This window comes from Condylostylus longicornis, unplaced genomic scaffold (genome assembly GCF_029603195.1).
Source record: "Condylostylus longicornis isolate FDR11 unplaced genomic scaffold, ASM2960319v2 ptg000055l, whole genome shotgun sequence".
NCBI classification, from domain to species: domain Eukaryota; kingdom Metazoa; phylum Arthropoda; class Insecta; order Diptera; family Dolichopodidae; genus Condylostylus; species Condylostylus longicornis.
In genome coordinates, this window is record NW_026578024.1 from 4,238,773 (window position 1) to 4,266,685 (window position 27,913).

Here is a 27,913-nt window from a genome sequence, read left to right on the forward strand (position 1 = left end):
CGTTAAAACTAACGCCGACTTGACCCATACTTCATAAATTTAAAACAATTTTAATTGTCAAATTAGTCATCAAACTGACATTTAATTTGCATTTACTAGAAAGGCTCTGTGCTCTTATTTACTAGAAAGGCTCTCTGTCTCTTAATTTTGGATATAGCATTATTATTAATAAAAAAAAACAAAATTCTCCTGAAAAAGTAAATATGAAAAAAATTATAAATACAAATTCATCTTGACATATTCAATGATACTGTAATATATGCGTATACATAATGCCGCAAGTTTAAATATTCAACGAGATTCGTAATAAATTTGCTTGCAAAAAAGCTTCTGAACACCCACCATATTATTGTTGAATTTTAAACAAACAAAATGCCCGTTAAAATTTACCGTTATCTTAAACGTTTTTTCTAAATTTTTAATGCAGTTTTTCTTCTATAGTGTACGTTACATTAGTGTGGTAGGTATACATAGAATATATAAAAAAGCAGTATTCTCATTTGTTGAACGGAAAGTGCTACAATACAAACCATTGGTTCGACCCAACTTTATATTTTTTAACATGGAAATAAAATAACAGTTTTTTACACATTCATTCATTTTTCCTACGTATATTCTACAATACAAATTTGTGTATATCAACAGCATATTCTTTAAAAAAAATATTGAATTCCTATTAGAATCCGTTTTCCAAGACACGAATCATTTTAGGAAAAAACTTATTATGTTCAATTACCAAAAAAAAAAAAAAATCCAATAAGGCTGAATCCGACAGCTGCAGCGACATCTGCTTTCCAGAAAAATATGTATAAACTTTAAAAAATATTGGGATATTTTACGAAAAAGGGATTTTTTTCACATTATATGAATTACTTACTATTCCATGTAAATTACTCGGTCGTACAAGTTTGTATTGTACGTATCATATTATGTAATTGTATGATTAACTGATGATGAATTGGTTCACGTAAAAGGATTTTCTTTGGATTAACATTTCAAAAAACAAACGAACTTTACTTGTCGTTTAGAACGCCTTGTCATTCTAAATATTTCGTAAGCAAATATGTACGAAGTTCTCACAAAACTGAATTCACTCTATATATAAAAAAGTTTTTAGCCGCTTAGGTATTTAATTGTAATGATATTACGAGTACCGTTATAGTAATATTTACGCAACCAAATATGGTTTGTGTCTATGGTAACAATTTAAAAATGTTTACGAGAAATGTTATCGGTTTGAAACAATGATTTTTTCAATATAAAATTGGCGCTAGGGCATAGTCAGTATTTAACACGAGAATTGTTAAATACTGTCTATTCAAATAAAGGATAGGGTATAATTCTCAGTTAAATTTAATTTGAGTGCTAGAACAAATGTTGAAAAGATCGGTCTAAAATATTTGCTAGTTCTCACTTCATAGTCAGTTACTAATTATTTTAAACAACGGCGATAATATATTTATATCTACATTAAATTTGAGAATATTAGACTGGAAAATTTAGTGAACTAATTTGATTTATTTTGTCCAAATAAATATTCATACAAATTTTCCGTTCTATTTTAATCTTATTCTAATAATTTTCGTAAATAAATTTACTATACGTTAAAAAAAAATTCTTAAACTTTTACAAATAATCTTATTTTCTCTAAAAATTGCACTTGTTTTAAAATTTTATTTTACGTTCCTAATATTAAATATTTCGATCTTAAAATTAAAAGTCAATTTATTGGCTATTATCTCGTTTAAATTTTTGTAACTCATTTTGTATGGCTTCTATTAAGGGTGCTGCCGAAATTTGTGATTTCTCCGTATTCTGTGACACTAAAACTCTCGTTACATCTACTTGTGGTGGTTCGGGCCTGTGAAATGGTCCGGCACTCAGCGGTCGAACAATTGTTGGATGAGGTGATGTTGCGCCAGAGCTCCATGCCCCAACAGTTGGTGAGGGTGGTTGTGTTGATTGATTACTCATAGATGGTTGATATCGATCGGCCGTTAAAGGACGTGGCTCTTGATTTGGTTTATGAGGTCGGTTCGTAACACTAGAAACAAAGGTCAAATTTTAAATTGAATTATTGTGTTTAATACTTTTAAGTTTTAAAAATTGATATTCACCTTGAAACTATAGCAGATTTGCCCCTATTTTCTTTGCTTGGATTTCTTGTTTGTGTATTTTTCCCAAGTGTTCCGGGGTGATGAGATGGTATGTCATCGTATAATTGAATGGCATCTTCTAATAGTCCTTCAAATCTATTTCTAGTAGCTGCTGGATCACGAAGTGGACTATCTAAGCTCTCTTAAAGTTGTTCAAAATAATTAGTTTAAATCTAGTTGTGTATAAAATAATAATTGAATATTGGTTACAGTTTTGTTGATTGTGTCTTGTAAATGGCGATATGAGATTCCATTTTTATGTAATTAGTATGTGTTTTTTTTAAAGATATATTATTGTAAATTGCAATTTCTCCATTTATCGTTGCTATTTATATATACAAATATATTATTTTACTTACCATTCTTGCTCATTTTCTTCTTATGAATTTCCCAAACAATTGGGCCTACGACTCCTGGATCAGGATTATCACTTTGGGAGGCGATTGCAACTTGTAATGGTTTATTATCTTTATCAAGAGGTACCTTTTCTATTGTAGCTACAGTTCTAACTCGATCAGTTTGCTTAAGAGCTCTTACAGTTCCATCATCGAAGTGATCATAGTAAGTAACAGAGACAGGTTCAAGTACTCGGTTTAAGGGTTCAGGAAGTGTACTTTTGGGGAAATTTTTAACTGAAGCCATTGATAAAAATGATCCGATGCTGTCATTCTCTGAAGATTTGCCATCAGGTTGAAGTGCTCTAATAAGTTCTCGATTTATGGCTTCTGTTGGAGACATCGGCTCTTCATGAACTGTATCGTAATGTGTGTCTGTAAAAACTCTATTTTGTAATACTTTATTTCTGTGATAATTATTGTGCAAATTGTATGTTTCGTTGTGTTCGAAATTTTCATAATCTGGTTTAAATCTATCAGAACTACTGTCATTAGATACTGACGTTTCAGCTGAAGAATTTGTATCTGCTTCGTCCATTGAACCAACTCGATTGTCGGATAAATATCGGCGACGATTTTTTGATGCTTTCGATTTTTTATCTCGTTTTCTATCGCTATCAACGGAGGTGTAAACAGGTTCATTTTTTTTATAATGGTGATGATGATGATGATGTGATTTTCTTTGTTGCTCTTCTTGTTCCAGTTGTGCTCTTTCAGATTCTTTGTCATGTTCATCAGTTCCACTAAATTGGGTTTTGGACTTTTTTTTTTTATCAAAAAGTTTTGCAGCCTTTTCATCAAGCATATGTTGTAAATCGATATTTGGTCGATTAACTGGACAATAAACAGAGGAATCCGATGTATTTGCTGTCGATGAAGAGCTTGGTCTTGATTCTCCGTTTGGAGGAAGAGGAAAACTAATATGAGGGCGATTACGATCTCCATCTTTTCGACGGGAGGTTTCATGCTCAAATCCATAATTTTGAACTCCATCACCTGTATATTCTCCATCAAGGCGAGATATCGTACTTAAACCGCCACCTTCATCTGTTCTTGTTGATTCCATACCATGTGATCTTTGAGTTTCATCAGCAGCTAATAAACCCGATCTGCTTGAAAGTCTATAAAATACAAACATTTTAGATTTTTGGTATTAGTGACTTTAATTAAGTGACTTACCGTTTGACTTCAGCACTTCTTTCCCTTTTAGCACGAGTCATTAATAAAAGCGCAAGGAGTAATAGAAGTATTAACATTACACAAATGGAAGTTATAGTTACAAGAATTGGGTTGGTTTGAATATATGTGAAAAAGTTGGGACTTTGCATTGCTTTTGTAGCTGGAATCAATGGTGTTGCTTGCGGTTCTTTTAAATAAGCTGAATTAATAAAAAAAAAGGAAAAAATTAATATTAAAGTAATTTTAAAAAATTTTATTTTGATATTTTTAAATTCTTTATCAATAGAATCCAAGTAAAGAGAGTTTCTAAAAAAGCTGCTGACCCTTTTTACTTTTGTTTAAAAAGAATATAGTTCAAGTTTTGTCGACGAAATTTAAGAAATGGGAAGAAATACAAAATGTTTTATGCTTTAACAGATTTTTTCATATTTCAATTGTAGAATCAAGGCATTCACTTGTAAGGAATTTGTGTAAATAAGTGGAGAAAATTTTTGCTACTTCATATAGTACTGCCATGCGTTCATTTTGGTTCTTCGCAAAGAAAGTAAAAAGAACCATTTTATACCCTATGTATCAACTCGAACATGGTAGACTGATCACAAACTAGACGAATGTTCTTCCAACGATTAAAATCTTATTTATACCTCCATAAAATGGACCATATCTCCGCTAACTTTTACCTATCTTTTTCAATAAAAAATTAAACCTCCGTCTCTTTCGAAATTTTCATAACTGAATAGCCCTACATCTACTGCGAAAAATTTCATAGAAAAACTTATAAATTTCAATTGAAAGGTAAAATATAATTTTGAAAGTTATTGCGTTGGCTATGAAAAATTTCAAGTTCTTAAAAGGACAACCTGTATTTTAAGAAAAGAAACACAGTTATACAAAAATTAATCAAATAAGGGAACCAAACATTTTAAACTTGCGATTTTGTACATTAAAAACCTATTTTATACAGAAAAGCAAAATTAATAGAATATTAGTGTCAATTACAACTAAAAGCTATATTGAATTCCACACAATATTGTTGTCCTGGAAATTACAAAAATTAAAGTTTCCCAACGTAGAACAACAAACCCATTGGTAACCCATAGAAAAAAAGGATCAAAAATTTATTTTTAAAATATATTGTTTTTGTTAAATCAATAAGAGTCATCATAAAAATTGCTTCAATGTACTTATAAAACAAGGAGTTCATTATTTTCTAAGGAAAATTTTGCTTAACTTCCTGATCAAAACTTTCAACTTTATAAATAGATAAATGCACGAAAATAGAAAGTAGAAGAACAAAAATAAAGAAAAATCTCATAAATTTGCTTTTCAAACTTTTTCGTAGTTGATTCAAAATAAACCTTGGTAACTAAACAAACTATGGGAAATTACCATAATCGACTAGAAAGTTTGTTATTTTTTTTTTCAGGTTTTTTGTTGTCACAAAGAGTAAATAATAACAAAGTTATCAAATTTATGTAAAAATTCACAGGTTTTATGTAATTTAAGGTGTTTTCCTTAACTTTGAGGAAGAAGAAATCAAAGTTTAGTAAAATTTAAGATTTTTTAAGTCACTTGGAAAATTCGTTTACTTTTATCACATTTTCAAATCCTTAAGGTAAAAAACGTATTTCATTGGCCGTTTATTGAGTTTCTGATGTCAACAATGAACGAGAATCACTTCAAATACAAGCAAATAGAAGAATAAAGTATTTTGATTCAAAAAAAATTTTCAACAATGAATTTTCAACAACTCTTGCGAAGTACAATACTACATTTTACTATTTTTGTAGCGTTTAAAGAAAATGTGCTTAGCAACTTCCTGTTAAAAACATCGACTTCTTATATTTCATGTTAGTTCTTCTTAGTGATCTTTGAACTGAGATAACTTGAACTATTTGACAATTTCCTTTTTTCAATTAAAATAATGTTAGCATATGTGGTTTTTATTTCATAAAGGATAAAAGCGGTACGTTGGGCTACTAAAACCAGAACACAATGCTGTAAAAATAATTGTTAGAGAATGTGTGAAAATATTGTAAGAATGAAAAAATATTGTAAAGAAAGTTTGAAATTATCTGAATCCTGAATTTTAAACCCTTGTTAACTTTTCTCTAACTGTATATCTATTTTTTTATTAACCTTGTCATTTAAAATTAAATAAACACAATTAACATTACACAATTTGTAACGATACTTACGTTCTGCTTTCATAAAAACTTCTTTTCCCATAACTAAAGCCACTTCATTTTCACCAACTAATCTCATATCTTCAGCTGCTGTTGTTGCCAATACTGGTTTACCATTAACATAAACCGTATAAATAATTTCTGTTTGATTTGCAAAAGGACGTGATTCCCTAAAATCATTAGAGAAAACAAACACAAAATTATTTTAAGTATAACCTTCAAAATGATATACGAATCTAAAATACCTTTTGATATTGATTTCATCTTCATCTTCAGTATCATCATTTTTTAAATGTTCACTATCAGTCCAATTTATGATTTCATCTTCACTTAGTAATGTTACATTATGAAGAGCAACCCGTACATCATACTCTGAAAACATTGGATTTGAACTATCCAAAGATGTTGTTTTCATATCATATCCTGTAGCATCTAATGAAATCATTGAAAATAAAGGAAAACATTATTGAAATTTTTAAAGTATGATTGTGTGCTTTAAACAAAAAATTTATGCGAAGAAATGAACAAATTTACCTTTCTTCTGTACTTCATCCAGTGTCTTATTAGATATATCTAATGGTGGTATTGTATGCAATTCAGTTATATCACCAATATCAAATTTTTCTGTAGATTTATATGATGGTATCGCAGATGCTATTGATATTTGTTTTCCCATATGAAATGGTCCAAACGGTGAATTATTAAAATTTTTATTGTTTGCTTGTATTGTTAGTACTGTACTTGGTATTCCATTGTTATCCGATTGTTGCAATTGTTGTTGATCTAAATTAAGAAATTTTGTAAAAAAAAAAAACAAGAAATGTAAAATAAATTTAACAAGGAAAACTTTAATTAAATTTTACTTTGAAGGCTTTCATTTCTAATTTCTCTTTTGTATCGATTAAAGAAATCTGATTTTCTGGTATCAAGTCCGCCATTGGAAAGACCTAAATGCTTTGATTGTTGCCTAATTAAAAAATCAATTCAATATAATTTTTATTTTTTTTTTTACAATTTCATTAAAAAAATATTTTATTACCTGGCGAATGCAACGCGATACAAATTGGCTAGCTTATTTTCTAATGAAGTGTGATCCTGTGGTTTAACGTATCCTGAAATTACTGTAAGTAACCAGTAACGTCTATCAGTTGTACTAACGTTCAATGGTGGTTTTCCATCATTTTTACAATCAACACATAATGGTGTTAAGGAACTGTCGGTATCCTTAAAGTTTAAAATTTTGAAATAAAATCTTTTCATTATGAATTTTTAGAATTCATCCAGTTCCAATTTTGTATACAACGTTTTTATTTTTTTTTCTTTTTTATAATTTTTCTTTTAATTCCGAATCATTAGTTTTACTTTGTTTCTTTGGAATATGTTTTATACTTACATTCTTTTCATTTACATAAACAGTGGCTACAACAGTTTCAGTCTTAACGATGACATTATTTCCTTTACTTATACCGGTATGAACATTTTTAACAAAATCTGGTGGTCCATCGCCAGAACCAGTCCAAAAGAAATCTTCTAATTGAACTTCATCTTTAGCTGTTGGATCGTTTTCTTTTTCGCCTGTTGTAAATGGAGTAAGTTAATATAAAAGGTAAAATATTAGTTTCAATAAGAGATAAGTAAGTATTAATAAAAACAATGCTATACAATTAATAACGGAGGTTGTACAGCGTTACGTATAACCTAAATTATATAACTCCAAATCTTCAACCAGATTTAATAAACTTTTATAACGCTTTCTTAATGACTCATTTTACAAATTTTTGTAAACATTTGATGTCTAAGGCAAATTGTTTATAAAAGATTTGTTCTTTAATAGGTAAGCAGAGCTATCAAAAACATTGCAAGGCCAAGAGAATTTTCTTATATAACGCAAAAAAAACTAGGATAGTTAATAGCAACTTTTCATTTCAAACATGTTGTAGAGGATTCAAACACGTTGCATAGTATTAGCAAATTTCAAAGGTTTGAAAAAATAAGTGTTATTTATAGTACCAGTATTTTTATAAGTATGTAGTTTAAATGAAATAAGGGGTTTAAGAGCTGTAGTTCGCAGCTAAAAATTTCAATTTTAGTTCAATTTTGTCTAGAAACCATTTGCCAATAATTGTTGAAAATTAAATAAAATAAAACCCATGGAATTTCCAATAAGTTTAAACTAAATTGAATTCGTTTAAGAGAGTCTTGTGCAATTATTTGAATAATAGACTTAGATTTTCTGAATCATAATTTTTAACGCAATTATATAATGAATTTTTTTGTAAAAATAATTCAATTACTCCTTTTGTCTTAAAATTTAGCATGCAGAGGTACAATAACTTCTGTACCTAATTAAAATTTTCTTTATTGTCATTGTTTTTTGCTATTTCATTTTCCAATATGAATAAGTAATATCAGGCATTACTAAAGGGATTTTCATTGTGCTACTATATTTTACTTCAACTATTCTACATTAGTTGTTCCTAAAGAATCATAAAACTATGTAACAAATAAATATCAACATTATTGTTAAGCCAAAAACAAAAGGATAAACTCAAGAAATAAAAACATTTTTTGTTGCTAACTAAAACACTTTGCAAATATAACCCGGAAGTTATTTAATAGAATGTTATAAAAATAAACAATAAACTGTGAACCCATGGAATCATCGAAATAAATTTTAATTGATTCTTACATAAAAACAATAAGTCGCTGTTAGCGACCGTAATTGATCAAACGTTCTAAATGGGCATAAAGTGAAAGAAAAACGAAAAAATCATTTTCTATTACTCTGTTTTGAGTTTTTTAAATTGTAAAAATTGAAATGAGAAATAAGGAAATGACGAAGAATATGATGACGATTTAAAGGATATTTTCCAAGAAATGTTAATTCGTATTGGCATAGAGATATCAAAAATAAGAACAAGAACAAAAAACAAAAGAATCAATTTTATTAAAAACAATTTATTGTTATTTTCTTTTTGTGATTTTGTTCTGATTCTCCAAGATTTGTCGATACAAAGTAATTGTGAAAATTGTCGTGGAAATTTATTTTCTTTGTATTAGAAATTGAACAAAATCATGAACGATGAACGTTAAAGTTATTATGGAAAATAAGGAATAAATTTTTTTTGTGTATTTCGAATTATTAAAAGTTGACTATATTTTAAATTTTTATGCGAAAAAAGAAAGAGGAAAATTTTTTTATGTTCATTTTGAATAGGATTTTATTTTTATTTTCGTGTCTAATTGTGGAATATTAAAACTTTATTACGATAAACAATGTTGGCGGATGTTAAAGAAAAAAGAAATAATCAATGCTTTCAAAAATAAAGGACTTTTACCAGGAAATTTGAAAATTATGAAATTTGTCATTAAACTTTCTGTAGAAATTGGCAATTATTAATAAATTTTACAGTGAGTATTTGCAGGGTTGCGGAAGAGTACTTTCAATGGTTTTAAAAATTTAGATTTGAGTGGAAAATTGAAAAGAATGTCTAAAATGTAAAAATAAGCTTAAGTTGAAGTTAGGGTCGGAATCGATTTTAGAATTTGAAAAAATCGAGAACAAACTTTGTAGTCCACATTGATTGACCGAAGCTCCAATGCCCAAACAAGTTTTTAGATACATGAAAGGTTCCTGGATTCAATGCAGTTAAAAATATGCATTTTGTCAGACAGCATTTTTCCAAATTATCGAAAACTTGAACTTTTGATTTTTATTTCCTGTGCTATCACTTTTAGTCATTTTACTGAGAGCTTTACGAAAATTTAAAAATATTTTGCGTAATTATTAAAATTTACTATATCAGAAGCAAAGATAAAAATTTTTACCACTAATATAATCGGACAACTTCAAACATAGACAAAAAATCCGAATTAAAAGTGACATTTGTAACTCCCGGTTAACATTCCAATTTACAATATTTATTACAAATACCTCCTACAAATGAATAAGGCGCCCCAATATTTTCAAATATTCAATTCTAAGATAGAAATTTTCCCTACTGGAAATATTAAAATTTCGATATTTACATTACGCTTCTCTGTAAAGCAAAGTGAATACTGCATTTTTGAAAATAATTCAGTTAACCCGTGATTTCTTGTACAACTACTCACATCATAGTATAAGAAGACCAGGAATTCTCCTTAAGTTAATAAATATAAATAGAAATAAAATTTCAATATTAAACGTTATAATTTTTTACTATTAAAATTTTTTATTACTTCTTTATAATATAAAAATAAAAGTTTAAATTCAGTTTTATTTGGACTTTAATTCTAAAATCGAGTTACGGTGTTTGTAAACAAAATGAATAGAGTTGCCCTTGAAAAATTGTTCTGTATCAAAAACAAGATCAACAGTAATAATAACTGTCAGAAATTTATTTCTTTATAATATATCCAAATAAATTTATATCCTTGCAATTTAGTCCTTTCTATAAAAATACTTTATAAATAATTAATTCATTAAATTTTTTGCAGTAATAAAAGAATTAATATAGAAAATAAAACTAACAACACTATTTTCCAATCAAATTTATCTCTGTCAAAGTGCTTAATCCGAAATTTTGTAAATGTTCTTAAAGAATACAAATGCCTTAAATAGTTTTCTTTGACAGGACAGCAAAAAATTGTTATGAATTTTGTTCATAGTAAAGAATCTTTTAATTTATGATGTTATATAAGAAAAATGAGAGTAAGTGATGAAAATGGGATGATTTTCAAAGAAAATTGTAATTAAGTGGCAGCTATTCTAAATAAAACCCTCGTTGAGTAATTCAGAAATAGTTTTATTACTTTGTTGATCGTTTTCCAAATGGATAAGATTATATTGTCTAAGTAAAAATATTAAAAAAAATTTAACAAGAAAACATTTCCGCTTTAAGTGCCAAGTTTTCATTTTAAATCCAAAATTCAAGTAAAATATTGAGAGTAGATGTTACAAGAATATTGAGAGTTAACCTTCAAATAAACTTTTGATGAATAAAGGGTGCCATTTCATGTGTTTAATTTAACGGACTGTCACAATTGCTCATAAGTCGTTTACTCTTTATCAGTTTCATTACACAAAACATGTTTTTGGTACAATTCTTTAATAAATATTACTCGTATCTTCGTATAATATATATGAGACCCTGACTTCAAAATATATCAACTTGAGTTCATCGGGCTCCGAACTAAGTGAAATAAGTATTTGTGTAAGCACACCTAAGAATAAAATCCAAAAGAAACACTACTTTTACTTTTCGACCCCCACCCTTATTAATTTTATTTTGCACACTTTGTTGTTGTTTTTTTTAATTGTAATTATGAACGGTCTAGTCCAGTTTCATCACACTTTATTTTTGTATAATTTTTTAATCATTCTGTATTGTCTATTTAATTATGCGTATAATAAATGAATTCGAAAAATAATTTTAATGAAAAAATTTTTTTTTTAAAAAAAAAATTATTTTTACTCTTTATTAACTACTATATTTTAAGTTCATTTTAATTAAGTATCCTTGATTATTAACATAAAAGTTAAAACCATTTATCATTTCTTGTATGTTTGTGTATCAACCCATAGTCTTTCATTAAAAATGATCCTTATAAGGACAATGATGGTAAGATTAATTTATTTACATTTTTTTCTGTTCTTTTTACTTGCTTTCAAAAAAAAATTCTTTTAAAGCTTAACTACTCATATCCTTGATGTCTGAATTTTTATTTTTTTTTTGCTAATAGCAAAAATTTTATAAGAAACAAATAATCTTTTATTAAAGTGTTATTGAATTCAAATTTAAGGAATTTATAAATATAATATGGCAGTGAGTTTAATATTAAATTTTCGAAATAAATTCGTGTAATATGAAAATATAAAATTAGTAAAAATATTGAAGGATGCTGATATGACCCTGAGTTAGTTTAAAGATATTGAAGGCTAATACTCATCTGAGTGTCTCAAAATCGAATTCTGTCATTTGATTTTACTCAAACTCCAGTTTATATTTCATTTTTTTCTAAATGTAAATTAAACAATGTAATTACGCTGATTTCAGTTAAGTAAAATAAATTCGATAACTAATTTGGCAACTAGCTTATAAAAAGACGTTGGCTTATAAAGGCAATGATATGTTAAATTAACATCTTCAACTGAAAAATTACTTCATTCACTGTCTACGCTTTCTCTATTCTCTAATTGGGTAAGATTTTTCAAAATATTAGTTTTATGTTAAACATCTCATAAACATCTTATAGTATTTACGGAACTTCAGGAAATTACTCTTTAGTTTAGACTATTTATATTTATTTTCCAATCTCTTTAAGTCCCAATATAAATTCGTTTGGAGATACTTGTCGAACGCATAATAGTTCAAATTTTAAAAATCAATTTCTAAATATTTTGAAATTTATTTCAAAGCCTTGAATTCTTGAAACAAAGAATCCAACTTCATGCTTCTCGTTATTAATCCAAGGTGAACATGAAATGTCACAATTAATATCCTCTTAAATTAAAGGAAAGAAATAAAAGTCAAAATTTTCAAAAAAAAAAATTACAAGTACATACTGTAATTAGCAAAGTGGGTCAAATCATATTTTTTTTATATACCAGAAATGCAATATTAGTTAGTTCTACTCCCATATTTTATGAAAGTAAATCAAATATTTTTCATTTTTTATTGAAAAGTACAAAAGTCAATAAGAGTATTATGTTTTGTTTTTCTCTCTACGCCCGCCCTGCATGCTAACACGAACTCCTATAAAAAATCAAAATTTATCATTATTTGATCATGATATAGAAAAACATGAAATGAGAAAAGGTAAAAAAGAATAACGAAATTAACAACCCAATAAAAGCCAAACTGATTTTAAGAATTTTTTTTTTGTTCATGTTTGTTTGTATTTGTTTACAAACATACTCACATCGATAAAAAAATTGTATTAACTACTAACCCAGTTTTGATTTGTCTAATTTTAGAACAAAATAAAATTATTCAATTTACTTGACTATTGAAGAGAAACTAATATTTTCTGAGCTCTTAAAGAAAATGAGTTGATATAAATTTGTCATAATTATATTTTGTGGGAAGCATAGAATTTCTCTTTAATTTGCTTTTCGTTTCAAGAGACACGGAACGTGAAGTGTACGTATAATAAATAACAAATATATTAATTCCACATTTTTTCATTACACTTGCTACAAAACGTAAATCAAATTTAATGAGATTTTTTGTACTTAAAATAACTACACAGACAGTGTGTCGATTTATTTCAGTAATAAGCACTATAATTGTTTCTACCACTTCACACTCGTAACATCCCTAAAATTAAAAACAAAACACCAATTTTTTTAAATATTATTTATAGAAGTGCGAACTCCTTCAAGGGATTAAAACTATTTAAGTATTTTTTGAAAGCATTAAAAAATTCTTGCCCCATGAGACTTTATAAGTCAATAATTGAGAATATACAGATGCACATTTTCAGTAATCAGAATATTTGACCATTTGCTGTTTAATTACATTGTAAGTACGAACAATGAAACAAAAATTTCAATTCATAAAAATATTTTGGCAATGAATCCATAGTTGAACGCGTTCATTGAAAGTTCAAAAATCAATCAGATTGTCTTTCTACTAATAAACTCATTTAGAACGCGATTTTAAAGAACCTTCACCTACGAGTCACTGAAGGGTTTAAGTATTCTTCTTTTTTTAATTTTATTTATAATGCATAATTAAATAAATGTGTTTTCTATTCTATTTATTTCATTCTTATTCAAGGGAAATTTTTATTAAATTCAATTATAATGCCCATAATTATGTACTATTAGTATACTTATTATGATTGTAGTAAAACTTGAAAAATGGAGGCCCTGAATTCCGACAAAAAATTTGTTTACTATAAAAAGCAATTCAATTTTGAAATCAGTATTCTAAATTTAATCATAAACTGATTTCATAATTTAATGGGCTTGACTTGATATTGGTTAAACCAAAAAAAGATAAATTAAATTTAGGGACGTACTAAAGAGAAAATTATTGTCTGTCCGTCAAGACATTAATTTTTCCAAAGGGATGCACATAATATACTTGTAACCTTAAATTATCGGCTGTTGCAACAGGGAGAAATAATAATATAGCTACTTGTTAAATTTTCAGATACCGTGTATAAAAACACAATTATAAGTTTCTACATTGATCTCATCAAATATTAACAAAACTATATACAAATCTGATATTGTATAAAAAGGTCTTGATCATGACATTTTCCTATATAAGTAAATAAATCCCATATTGAAGCACGAATAACACTCACCTTTGCTACTTTTCTAACGTCAGTATGTCTGAACACCTTAAAAATTAAAATTTCATCATGTAATTAACCGCGTGTTTTACTTTATGTACAAAATACTAACATGACATATAAAATTTTTTATTTTGACTATTTAAGGCAATGTATATGGGTCTACAAGTATAACATGTATGTCTCCTCTTTTTACCAAAAATTAAATAAATCATATTAGTATATAAGTGAGTGTGTGCATAATTAATTTTGTTATACGTACATATGTACGTATAAAATCATCCAATCATGAAATTAATTTGATTCAAGTGAAAATGAATTTCACCACAAATACATAAATACTTAAAATACACAATTATTCTGTAGTATAACACACATGTATAGTGGTCATATTTTTCAACACACATTCTTATATATGTAAATTGGGTATGTACCTAAATAATAACACCATATGTTTAATGACTTTGTTTATTTACGAATTTATTCGATATAGAATTTTATTCTTTAATAGTAAAACCGGAAGTAAGTGAAGCGAATTCAGCGACGTATAACATAGAGGTCAGTTTTTGACCATAACAAAATACAAAAAAATTAAATAAAATGGAATTTAAATTTTTTTTTTGTAAATAAAAAAAAATTAATAAAATTTATAATTTTAAGAATTTTTAATTTGACAATAGTATATTTTTTTTTAAATTGAGAGACACTATGCTAATCTGCAATTATGTAGTTAGAAGAGCATAAACTCAAGTTGAAATTTCATTAATCCGGTTACTATTAGTGTCAACACAATTAAGAAATTTTCTTTGTTTGTTCTAATTTATATTTTTTGCTCATAGATTTTTCTATCTTCATCAATTCGAAAAAAAAAACGAAAAGCAATCAAAACCGCATTCATTTTAGTTTTTTTTCGATGTACTCATAAAATTAACAAGTTGTGTAAATTTTAATCTGTCATTACCATCTCTGATTAAAATATGAATGAACAAACATAGAAACATTATTTTGTTTCTGTCATAATTGCATTTTATAGAACACGAAGGGTATACTTGTTATAATTTTTTCCTTGAAATTAAATTCACGAATTCCTTGCTAATAAAATATTAATGATTACATTATTTTTAAATATTATGATGTAAGTCTGAAATAGTGAAATCGAGTATAAGTACACTTTCACTATTATAGAATATTGTGCGGGAAAAATTTATCAAAATGTTGTTAATAAAGAGTATTTTTGGAAAATCCAATAAAAATGGAAGAGAATGACATTTCAAAATTTTTGAAAAAAGCTTTTACGAAATACTCGTTTACTGAGGACCTTATCCAGCTAATATGGACATTCTTGTTAGTATTTATAATTTTTAGCACTAATAAATTTGGAGTTTTCTTCAACTCAAGGAACAAATTCGAGAACTGTATAAATTATTCAATGTTTAATTACTATAGTCCATTTTTTTGTCAAAAAGAGTAATGCGTCTAATTAAGAAGAATATATATAAAAAGACCGTAGATTTTTATTCTATACTAACAGAGGTTTTTCATTTTACCCATTTTGACATCGGAAAGAAGTAAATGAATGAACTCCTTCTAAAATTTAAAGCAAAGACAAAATATAAAGAGGCAAACTAAAACTTAAAAGAAGAATAAATCTTCCAATATGAGAAGTTCAATTTATTTCTTAATGTGGCATATAAGTGCAAAAATTTCCGATATGAGTAAAAATTCAATATAATTTTATAGCAATTAAAGAGTTAAATTCACAAAATTAATTCACAAATTTAATTATAAAAAATTCAAAATTCTTGTAAATTCAAGGGACCGAATTTCATAAAAATTCGCATCAGGGTTTAATTATAAATAATTTAATAAAGTCATAATCCAAGGTATAGAATTTCCTATAAGTATGCATTTAAGTGTAAACACATTTGAATTATTAGAAAACAACTACTTTTTTACTCACCACCACCAATTACAATTGGTAAGCTCATTTCATTCAAAGTTAATCCAAATTTAATTTTAGAACTTATAATTAAAATTAAAAATACAATCATTTGAAATTTATACATTTTTCTCAGAAATAAACTTTTTGATTTATTTATAAAAAAAAAATTTTAAATTTTTATTTTTATCATTAATTTTCACTTTTTTTTATAATTCCATTAAATTTCTGTTTTGAATTTATTCTAAAAATACACTACGACTATGACGTCATCAATATAAAATTGTTATTATTGTACACATTTTTACTATCATTAATTATATTAAAAATTATATGTATATGTAGGTATGTGTGTATATTTATTATAAAATTGTTATAAAAAAATCTATAATAGTAGATTCCTCATCATTACTCCAATGATTTTTTAACCCATTTCTGAAGTTTTTTGAACTTTTTTTTGCATTTTTTTTGTCTATATTTTTTATTTAATACTTTAATTTATTTTTTTTTTTAATATAAAATGAAAATTTTAAATGAAAGTAGACTAAATAAAACGTTGATTGAATATTAAGGTGTGTTACATTTTTTTTCACTTTTATTTATATAAAATATAATATGAAAATGGAAAATTCTATACAGGTATGCGTGTAAGTGTATTGGAACCCGGTAATTTAAAGTAAAAAATATAAAAAAAATTATAAAAATAAATGCTTTCCGTTTTGGTTTTTTTTTTAATCTAAAAATTTCCACGGTTCTTTTCTAACTGAGACTTGAAATTATTGAACTCTAAAGAGTATAGTATGAAAATTACACTCAACTCAATTAAAAAACAAAGTGTTTGTGTTTTGTTATTATTCTTTAATAAATTTTGTCGTTCGTAACTACGCTGGTAACCATGGGTTACCAAATTAACTAAAGAATAATGTAATTGTTTATTGAAAACAGTTTTTTGTTATCATGTTAGTGGTAAAGTAAAATGTACGCTCAAAATATTTAGCGCTTTCTGTCACTCAAGTGGAAATTTTACAAAACAAAAATGAGTGAGTGAGTATAATTTTACATTTGTACAAATTGTTTTGTTTATTGTAAAATATCTACGTACATATATGTATAAATTATTGTTTATTAATTTTGAACAATATATTATGTACATATATATTTATGTATAGCGTAATATGTACATTATGTTGTTTTTATGACAGTATACTTTATGATAGTAGGCACAGACATATTATGACATGAAAAATGAAAATAAAGTATAGTATTTGCGTATTATGAATGAATGTAAAACAAAAATGACTTCATACAATAAAAACTTGTGTACAAATCTTCATACAGATATTTTTGTTTTCATATTTATAAACATACGTACATATATTTTGGCCGTAGAAAGATTCTGGCTTCTATAGAAAGATTCTAGATATTTTAGAAAAAAAACTCAATTATTTTTAGCTCCTAAAAGGTTACCTTTTCTCACAACAGCAACAAAAATTAAAGAAACGGTGCGGTACGTAAAAAAATATTCTGGGTAATAAAAACGCCGGAATTTGGTTTCGCTATAATGTAAGACTGCAAAACAGAAAAATTCCTATCTTTTTCTGTCGCTACTATCATTCTAATAGTCATAGATGAAACAATGATGAATTTAACTGCCACTATAAGGGCTTACATATTAGGATGGTAAAGCCGGTATGCAAGTTAACACGAAAAAAACCAAATAACTCCGAATTAGCACAACAAACTTCTTGTCGAAGAATTCAACTATTTCGGCAGTATAGTTACCGCAACCGGAGGGACAATAGAAGTCATCGAAAATAGGCTGAATTTTTGGTAAAGAAGCGGTCTGTGCCGAATTGTTCAACCAATTGAAGTTTTTATGTATGTATTACAAAATTGTCAACAAATGGTATAAAATATCAGTTTGGAAGGTAGCATAATTGGATGTAGCTAGCGGCGTAGCAACGTTTTATTTTAAATACATATGTATGTGCAAAAACATATTGTTATCATTGTAGTTGTATAAATGCTGCCATATAGTTCAACATAATATTCAAGAGAAAAGTACCTACATATTTTAATTAAAATATCTTTAAAATTTTCGGACAAATACAATATTCTCTTACGAATCGTTAAAATATTACAAATTACAATTCATTAGTACAATAAAAATTTTAGAACATTATACGTTAATATACTTATCCAACTACCTTAAAAACAAACACAAGACCTTTTGTTGTTACTGTTTTTAGTACTGTAACTTGATACATTTGATTCCAATCTAAATATAACAGTTACATGTATAATATACATATATAAGTGCATCTACAGCTATTGCGAACATAACTATGCATAATAAAAATATAATACTTAAAATTGCTCGTTTACCGTAAGTATAAATAATCCCTATTTAGTAGATGATTAGATTTAAAATTATTTCTGCAATAAGCAAAAAGCAAAACTCTTTTACGCAAAGAGGAATACGAAAAAAAATATTGTCCTAGATTTTTTGTTACTAGAAGACGACCTAAGAGTTTACAAATAAGTAAAGTAACAATTTAAATATCAGAATGGAAAAATAAAATTCCCAATAGAATAATGTGAGTAGGAAATTGTAGAAAAAGAAAAAAATATTGTAATGGTTTCCATAAAATATTTTACAGATTAAAAGGCAATATAGAATTATAGAAAAACTAACAATAAAGAGGAGTTGCCAGATTTGTCTTTCGCAAATTCTCAATTTTTGATTTTCGTGTACATCAGTTGTTACAGTGTGAATTTCCTTCAACAGTTTTCTCTTATTTGAAATTTTTCTAAATAAAAAAATATTCTACCACCAGAATTATATATCCAGCAAAAGTTTTAATAACTGATAATAAACAAATTTTTTATTGTAAAATACCAAAATGTGACAACAATGTTCAATAATATTATGTAGACATTTTGTTTGCTAAAAATGAAAATGTTCATTGTCAAACTTCTAACAATTTTGAGAAATGAGAAAAAAAGAAATTTTCTACAATTTGGCAACTCAGTTCTTATGTTAAGATTTTTGTATTACACACAGAATATGAAAAAAGAATCGATTGAAAACATTTTGTACCCTTTTAAATAAGCAAATATTAAAGCTACACACAATACATTACGACTATAACAGTAATTAGGGCAAGATGCACCCAAAAACGTCATATTTTCGTGCGAATGTAAAAAACAAATTCAACACATTTGTTAAAAACAGTGTGGTGAAGAAAAAATTTTTAAATAATATTAGAAAATCGTCTAAATATAGGTGAAAAATATTGATTTATTTAATCAAAGATACTGAAAAATCGATAACTAATGACTCCATTTGGTACAGTAGCCTTTTTCAGTGTTGATCTGCTTTTTAACTTACAAGTATAACCGAAATATCACTTGTATTAATCTCTGAACACTGACCTTTAATTTTTTTATAATTTTGTTTACAGATGTATTTAAGGTTTCATGACCAAATAAATGTAAATAATTCCTTTTTAATCTCATACTTATTCCTTAAAAAAATTCATTTAAAATTTTAACATGATTCTTCAATTACTGAATTTATTTCTGTTTTATTTCACAGGACATACGCACTTTAAATGCAAAACAATTTTGATAAAAACTTTTTTATGCTAAATGTATATATACGCACTTAAAGGACGCTTAAAACACTTATTATCCTTGAAAAGAGTCCTGTATCAAAAATATATTTTTGTTTTTTTTTACTTATTTTTAGCTGTTGCTTAAATGAGCTTAAATACGTTTGTATGAATAGCTCCTCACCTCAGTAAGAATTTCCAAAGAGAAAAAAAAATTTTAAATAATTTTTCATACCAAGTACCGATTTATTTATTATATTTTTAGACATCAGTCTAGGGGGGAACAAAAGAGAAATCAAGAAAAGGAAAAAAAATATCCTTAATATTTATCGTTTAATATATATTAGTAGCCTTAAGAGAGAACTTGGGAACCATCATTACACTTAAAGGCACTAAAATATTTTTGGTTAAAAATTCAACAAAGAGAGTATGGAACGTGGCCGACCAATGGAGAATTTTAAAAATTAAAAAAGAATTTTTATTTTTCTCTCTTATATTTTTAGAATAGGTGAAAATTTCTAATTTCTATAAGGACTAATAAAAAGAAACAGTTATAGAATCAACCCACCTACATAAATAATATATTTGTACCTAAATACAATGAACTAAGTGTATAAGTGCATGTGTACAAATTGGTCCAGTTGTATTACTTTTTAAGAGGATTTTTTCTCTTTTACAGCTTTTAAATTTTATTGCTTTTGTTTGGAGTTTTCTTATAATTTTCATTACTCTATATTCGAGAGCAAATAGTACACAATATCAGAGGTAAAATCTTATAAAGTTAAGAATTTAATTTTAATCGTGGGTTCATAAATGGTTCTTGAATTTGTTTCCTTAATATTTTTTTTTATCGTCGATCAAGAAAATGAAAATCATAAAATTCTTAAAAAAACGGAAATTCTTTTGGCAATAAGCTTATTTAAGGTCCCATTTAATACGAATTTTATCCAATTATTCGAAAGGTATAACCAATTACTTTTTTCATTTTTAATGCAGAAAAAATCCTGCAAATTTTAATGCAGAATGACATCGTATTTTAATAATATTTAATTGTAATAATAGAAAAATTTTCTAGTATATTATTTTTTTGATTCATTCGTGTTATCCTAGATTCTAGAGCAATTTGTTTCATTGTTCATCATTTTGTTTTACTTCTAATTAGTAAATTAAAATGAAAAGATCCCATAATTCGGGGTAAAATAATTTGATATCATTCCCCGACCTCTGTCTGAATTTCGCCAGCGCCAGACATAACCACTTCCTCCTTTTTTTCCGCAGTATGCCTTGGTTCTCTTTGTCAAGAGTTTTATTCGAACTGCGCCCCTCTCGTTAAGAGACGACTTATAATCTACGATTGTTCTGGTCATGGAGGTCTCACACTCTATTGTTTGTCTTGCAATTTTTTATGAATTATTTTGTTTTCATTATTACATTTAGCAATTAAAACATTTTAAATTCGAATGTTAAAAGTAATGAAAAAATTAATGGAACACATATGTACGGGTATAAACAAAATATTTTTTGACGTACACTTAACACTTTTTTAAATAAGTTTAAGCTCTGAATATAATTTACATTCAAAGTTTAATTTTTTTTTTAAAAAATTTATTCTTCTTCTAGATGGTGGAAATGATGGACAAATTACACTATATTCTAGGTCTAATTATATTACTTTTGTTCTACCTAATTATCCTAGAGTTGCTATACAATCATATTCATTACCAAAAGTGCCATTTCCACTTTTTTTTATTTAAGAGCATCGAAAAACTTTTTTTTTTATTCATTAAAGCTGAGCAAAGAAGTGGGAGCTATCTACACTTTAAAAGGTAATAAAAAAATCTTTTTAAAGAATTATTGTGTTTCCGTTTGTTTTCCACTTTACTGGAACGTTGGCCATTTAAATTTTTGCATAATTCAATTATAAAAAGAAAAAATATTGACTTCAAGTAATTGTTTTCGGGCGTAATAGTTTTTTTTTTTGTTCTTTTTTTGGTTTTTTGCAATAAAAATGCGAAAAGTTTAACATTTATTTTTAATAAGAACAGAAATAACGTTTAAATTTTTATTACTTGGTTATTAATCGCGAAACTTTTCTTTTTTATATGAAAAAAAAAATTTAATAATAAAGTGAAATTGTGTTGTAAAATAAAAATGAGTTCAAAATTAAAGCATCCAAACAATTTTTTTTTGGATTTTTACAAATTTATTAAATTAATAATTTTAAATGAAATAATAATCAGTAAATTATGAATGAATTTTGATATTATTGCCTTCTTTTCAGAACAGATGAAGCACTGTGGACGATCGTTTGGGAAGAGGGAACGTTTTTATTGAAAAACCTTATTGATTGCTTTATTTTAATGCTATAAAGACCGTGCTGTTGCATAGAATACTCATTATTCATTATATTTTACCTCATTGAAGAGTTCTAAGGTTTTAATGTTCCTCTATAATGCCTGTATACTCTCACTTTGATCCTTTTAAAGATCGTTGCCTTTATAGAAAGAATGAGAAGCATACAAAATATTCTTTACAAAAATTTTAATCGATTTTCTTTACTCTCAAATTCTACTTTGATTGAAAAACCTTTAAACCAAGTCCTTTTTCCCATAAACTTATTCTCTTGTATTATAAATTATGCAATTACCCTAAAGTTGAATTTAATTAATATTAAAACTGTCAGACTTTTGTAAATTTTAACTATTTTAAATTACCATTAAATCTCAAACTAAATCAATTGATAAAAGTTGTTTAAAACGAAAAAAAACGTATACATTTTTACAATTCTATTTTGTACTTAAAATGAAAAAGTAAAATAAAACAAAGCCACAAAAAGATCAGAAAAAAATAAAGGAAAAAACTAAAAAATCAACAAGGATCCTTTAAGTTCTTAACTTTTCTTATTTTTTCTTTCATGTTTTCTATGTTTTTTTTTCAGTTTTAATGTATTCAAATAACCATGTTTCATAATCTATTACAAATAATTTCTTTTGAGATCCTTTTGACTGGAATTAATCGAAAAAAAAATGAAATTCTTTTAACAATACTTTCACTAAAATAAAATAGAAAAAAAACCAGAATAAAAGCAAAAATAAATTCCAGATATAAAGTAAAAAGGATAAGAAAAATAAAAAAGTCAATAGGTAAGTATGTACGTGTATACAAAATGAATAAAAACAAATACAAAAAAAATATTCTACTCCTGTCAAAGTTAAAGAGAATGGAATAAATCAACTGGAAAATTATTCCTTTGACGAAAAGAAAAATGGAAAAAAAATATTAGAGAAGAAAAACTAAAAGTTATTTTTCTAAAATGAATATTTCCCTGAAGTTCTCTTGATTTATATTCTCACGATGATGACATTGTTATGAATATTGCTTTCAGCATGTCATTTTCTTCAATATTGCATACAGCTAATTAGTTTATTGTGTGCACTGCATTATAATAGAGTGCAACACAATGAACTAATTAATTCTGTTTTTTTTTTTTTTTTAAGAATTTCTGTTATATGGGATATGAGTATGGGATAAGCGTATGCAATGGATACGAGAATTTTAGGTCTTAATGAATCATTTCAGCCACGGCGGAAAAAGCTATGTACAATTCAAATCTTCCCAAAATAACTTGGGAAAATTTAAATTGAAATGAAGCACGAAATTGTACTCTCAAACCGAAGAAAATGTAATAAAAAAAGTTTTAGTAATAAGTGGCAATTATTACATTTTTATAGCCTTTATGAGCATTTTAAAAATATCAATTCTTGTAGCATAATAACCCTGTAACTGCAACAATAATTACTTAAATTACTGTTTTACACTTTCTTTATTCTATAACGAATTTGCCTTTCAATTGTTTACTCTAATTTCTATTTCCGTCACAATATGTTTTTATATTTGCTAATTTTCAGTAACTTTATTCCTTTAATAACAGCGTGGTCTTAAAGTAATTAAACAATAATGTATGTATTCGACTGTAACCCCAATAATCGATAGCTTATGCAAATAATTTCTCTTCTTTTTATAGAAATGTGAAAAATTACATTAAAATATGATTTTTTAAATCCTATAAAAGACTCTTGTTTCCTCATTTAACTAAAATGCCTGAAGAATTGCAGTATTAATGCTTTCAAAAAATTTAATAGTACGAGTGAATAGAATCGATAACTACCTTAAAATTTTTAATAAATATAACAATAAAATTTATGTAATGTACTATATACACATGCACATACATATAGTTTATGTATAACACAAACATCCAATCAATACTCGTATTATGTAGAAAATCAGCTGACATTAATAAGCACATATGATACAATTATTTTTTTCTCCTTTTTGTCTTTACATAATCTTATTGTATATATATATTTTAATTTTTATATAAGAGCATTATTTACTCAAAATCAAAATTTTATTTAGAAAAGCTTTGAATTTATTTCGAAAAAGCTTTAAATATTTTTTCCATGTCGAATAAATAATATTCAATTATATTGAGTGTTTCAATTCCAAAATGTTCCGATATCACTCCATAAAATAAAAATAGATCCTAGATTTATAAGATAACTGTTATACAAGTACTTTGATAAGTACATATTTTTCTTTGCCTTGTTAGTATACAACTAATTTTCGGTCCAGATGCTAGTAAAATAATTCAAAGAGCGGATAAAATACATATTTGATTTACACAATATTACCAAATAAAATTCATTGAATTTGGCATGTAAAACTTGGCCTTATTGAAGTGAACTAAAATAATGTTGTCTAATATTTTAAATTATAATACTTAGTTAATATTTTTCAGAGTTGTTGGTTGGGATGAAAATAATTGCACATTAGAACAACTTTACCATTATTATTAAAATTTTTAACTTGTGTTCAGAGTTTTTAATTTCTAAAATGTTGATTAAAACAGCATGTACATTATGTTGACCAATTTACTTTGGAGTTTAATTTTTTGAAAACTGTAACTTTGTAACAACTTTCAGTGACGACATTGTTTTATTAACTTCATATTAAAAATGGTCAGTTCGAATTGTAAATGAAATTTGTATATAAAATCAGAATGTGTGACTTGAGTTTGATTTTGTTTGCATTTCAGTATGTGTGCCATAACATGCGTAGGTAAATTAGGTTTATATTCATTTAAATTAAATAATAAATCTTTTAATTAAACATCTTATGTGTGTTACACATCTAAAAATATTTAGAATAACAATATATCCTTATTTAACCTGACAATATAATGTCCTTGTAATATTTAAAATATTTTTATTTTAATTTTTATGATATTTACCTTACCCACTATACCATTTCATTTTGTGAGTATGTATGTGTGTACAATTTCATTACATACACCAATTTATTTCCACACAATATGCTATTTTGTACTTTACCAAATTTGAAATTAGAGATGTTCAAGGACGCTCTTACATTAATGTCCTTTTAAAATATTTTTAAAATAAAAATACATTCATGTAGATATACTTAAACATACGAGTAATAATATACAAATCATATTCTCAAATTTATAATGGAATTCATGTATATATTTGTATGTGTATTTTTTGGTACACGCGTGTATGAATATTTTATTCGACAGGTGGTTTAACTATATTATACGATAATATTGTTTAAAAATATATTTTATAAATGACGACCACCATAATAATTGGCTCAAAAGAGTATTTCTAAAGAAAATGTAAAAAAAGACCAAAAAAATATGAAAATGAATTTGTAATATTGTACAATAATATTCTCAGTTTATTTATATAAAAATATGTCATGTTTACATAAATTACGATAAAGGTAGAAAAACAAAAAGAAAACAGAAAATAATTTATAAAAATATGTAGAAATGAATTTTTAATAAATTACGGTACAGGCTTAGTTCAGTAAACTAAAAGAACGCCGTAAGGGATTTTGTAAAACTTTGTATGGTATGGAATGAAAGACGACATATTCAGATAATAGGACATAGAACATACACGTAAAATTACAATGTTGCAAAGCCAACTTATGCATAATGAGGCTGCCTATTTACTCAAGAAAATAATGTGCTCAAATTACATCTTCATATTCGCCAATCTCATATCCTGCTCATCTGTGAAAAAGAATGACCGAAAAATTTTCAACCAAAAATTTCCATGCAAAAATTTCCTTATTGCACTGTAGAAAATTAACCATATTTCATGTTTTAGTTCCAAAATTCTCTCATATAAAGGTGTTATGTACACATTAATGCATATGTGTAAATTTTACATGGGAATTAGCAGAGTAGTAGAAATGGGAAAATGGGAATTTTTCATAAATAACTAAAAACTAAAATTGTTCAACATTAATTTGGTTCTCTTTGGATCGTTCTAGAATATTTCAAGTTTGATTAACTGGAATGTGATCGTAAATATACATTATACACAAAGCAACGAAAGTCATCATACACCATTACTTTTTTAAATAATTTACCACCAAAGATATCCAAATAAGTTAATATTTTTATTATTTGTTAGAAAATGAAGTAAAACAAATATATAAGGTTATATATAACAAAAGCAATTCATTAATTCAAAGTTATAAAACAATAATTCCTTGTTGGTCCACCTTTTGCTTGAAGCACAGCTTCCAAACGTCTTGGCATAGATTGGACTAGGTTACAAGTAACCGTCGACGGTATTTTATGCCATTCTTCAATTATAACGCGTTTCAAAGACTCCTTGCCAGTTATATCGTGTTTCCTGATTTTTTGTACTAAAAAATCCCATAGATGTTCTATGGGATTCAAATTAGGCGACTGGAGTGGTGAATGAAGTTGTTTTGGAACGTTATACAACAGCCATTCCTTTACGACTCTCGCAGTATGTTATGGATCGTTATCCTGTTGAAAGGCCCAGGTAGATCCCAACTCTAATTTTTCGGCAGACTGCTTTAAATTATTTTTAATAATATTTAAATATTGCCCCTGATCTATTTTCCCACCAATAAAAACTAAACTAAATTTACTTTTATCTGTTAAGTTGCTTTTTCATATTTTTTTGCAAACTCTATTCTTTTGCATTTATTAATATCTGATATTAGAGGTTTTTTACGTGGAACTGGGCTGTGATATCCTTCTTGCCACAAAAATCTACGAATAGCTTGGGCATGAATATCAGTATTCCATTTTTTGTGATATACTTGCAGCTAATTTTGGAGCACTCAGTTTTGGATTTTTCCTTAATTCTTGTAAAACACCTCTCTTAGCACGGTTATCCATTTTCGAAGGACGACCAATTCTCTGACGATTTTCTACGGTTCCTGAATTTTCGGTACGGTTTATTATTTGGGCAATTGTCGAGAAAGATTTGCCTTTATGTTTTAATTTCATTATTATTTCCCTTTCCTCAATTGTGGTTTCTTTACGTGTTTTTGCCATATTATTTTCTTGAAGTTGGTGGACTTGTATATGTTAAATAAAATTATAAACGAAATCTCTACAATAATATTCAACAAAGTAATTCATAAATTTTGTATTTCAATTTGTTTTCTAATGATTATCAAAGTTTTCGACCTATACAAATATTTCATGAATGCATTAACGAAAATTTTCAGTCCAATAAATTGACTAAAGTAAAATATCAAGTTAATTTATAATTCCAAAGGTTAAATTATCCACATAAAAAATAAAACCTACCTAATTAGACTTTATATCACGAATAACACGATTTGAGTGTCGCGGTTGAATGATAGATACAAAATGATTATATGAAAAATTAATGATGAAAATCAATACATCAATTTAACATTTTGTACAAGGATAAAATTCTAGTTGCGATAGCACTAGAATTGTACAAAGGGGGACAATGCAATTGAAATAAGTTGATTTGTTGTATTTATTCTCCTAATGTTTATTTTTATTTATTTTTAGAACACTGATTTGAAAGGTAGGGTGAATTGAAACAGTCAAAATTTGTGGGAATTTTTATTTGAAATTTACATTCATACTTTCACATTGGGTTCGAAAATTTTTGTATAAATTAAATTTAATTAAAGAAAACTGTGAAGGCCTACACTAATTCATTTATTATTTAAAACTTTCGTATATATAATAAAATAAAACTGAAATTCTCCTGTATTACAAAATTGATTCGCTTCGAAGCCTTTAAAATTATTGATTTAGGCTATC

The 27,913-nt window shown here is 26.4% G+C and overlaps 1 protein-coding gene across 1 annotated transcript; it reads right to left on the reverse strand.

Annotated features, from left to right (window-relative positions):
* Positions 1-1,725: 1,725 nt before the first annotated feature.
* Positions 1,726-27,163, reverse strand: LOC129611952 (uncharacterized). Its single transcript, XM_055525381.1, has 13 exons — positions 26,926-27,163; positions 26,332-26,499; positions 7,310-7,491; positions 6,956-7,140; positions 6,780-6,883; positions 6,451-6,699; positions 6,162-6,348; positions 5,929-6,086; positions 3,731-3,929; positions 3,313-3,672; positions 2,516-3,231; positions 2,118-2,298; positions 1,726-2,044 (listed from the first exon to the last, which is right to left on the reverse strand). Exons 1-13 carry the CDS (start codon positions 27,161-27,163, stop codon positions 1,726-1,728), a joined length of 3,246 nt encoding a protein of 1,081 aa, XP_055381356.1.
* Positions 27,164-27,913: the final 750 nt, after the last annotated feature.

Coding starts and splice junctions, on each gene's coding strand:
- LOC129611952 (XM_055525381.1), bottom strand. CDS start 27,163: ATGGCAAAAACACGTAAAGAAACCACAATTGAGGAAAGGGAAATAATA. Junction 6,700..6,779: donor TAGAAATGAAAGCCTTCAAA/GTAAAATTTAAT, acceptor TTCTTAATTTAG/ATCAACAACAATTGCAACAA. Junction 2,299..2,515: donor GAAGAAAATGAGCAAGAATG/GTAAGTAAAATA, acceptor AACAACTTTAAG/AGAGCTTAGATAGTCCACTT.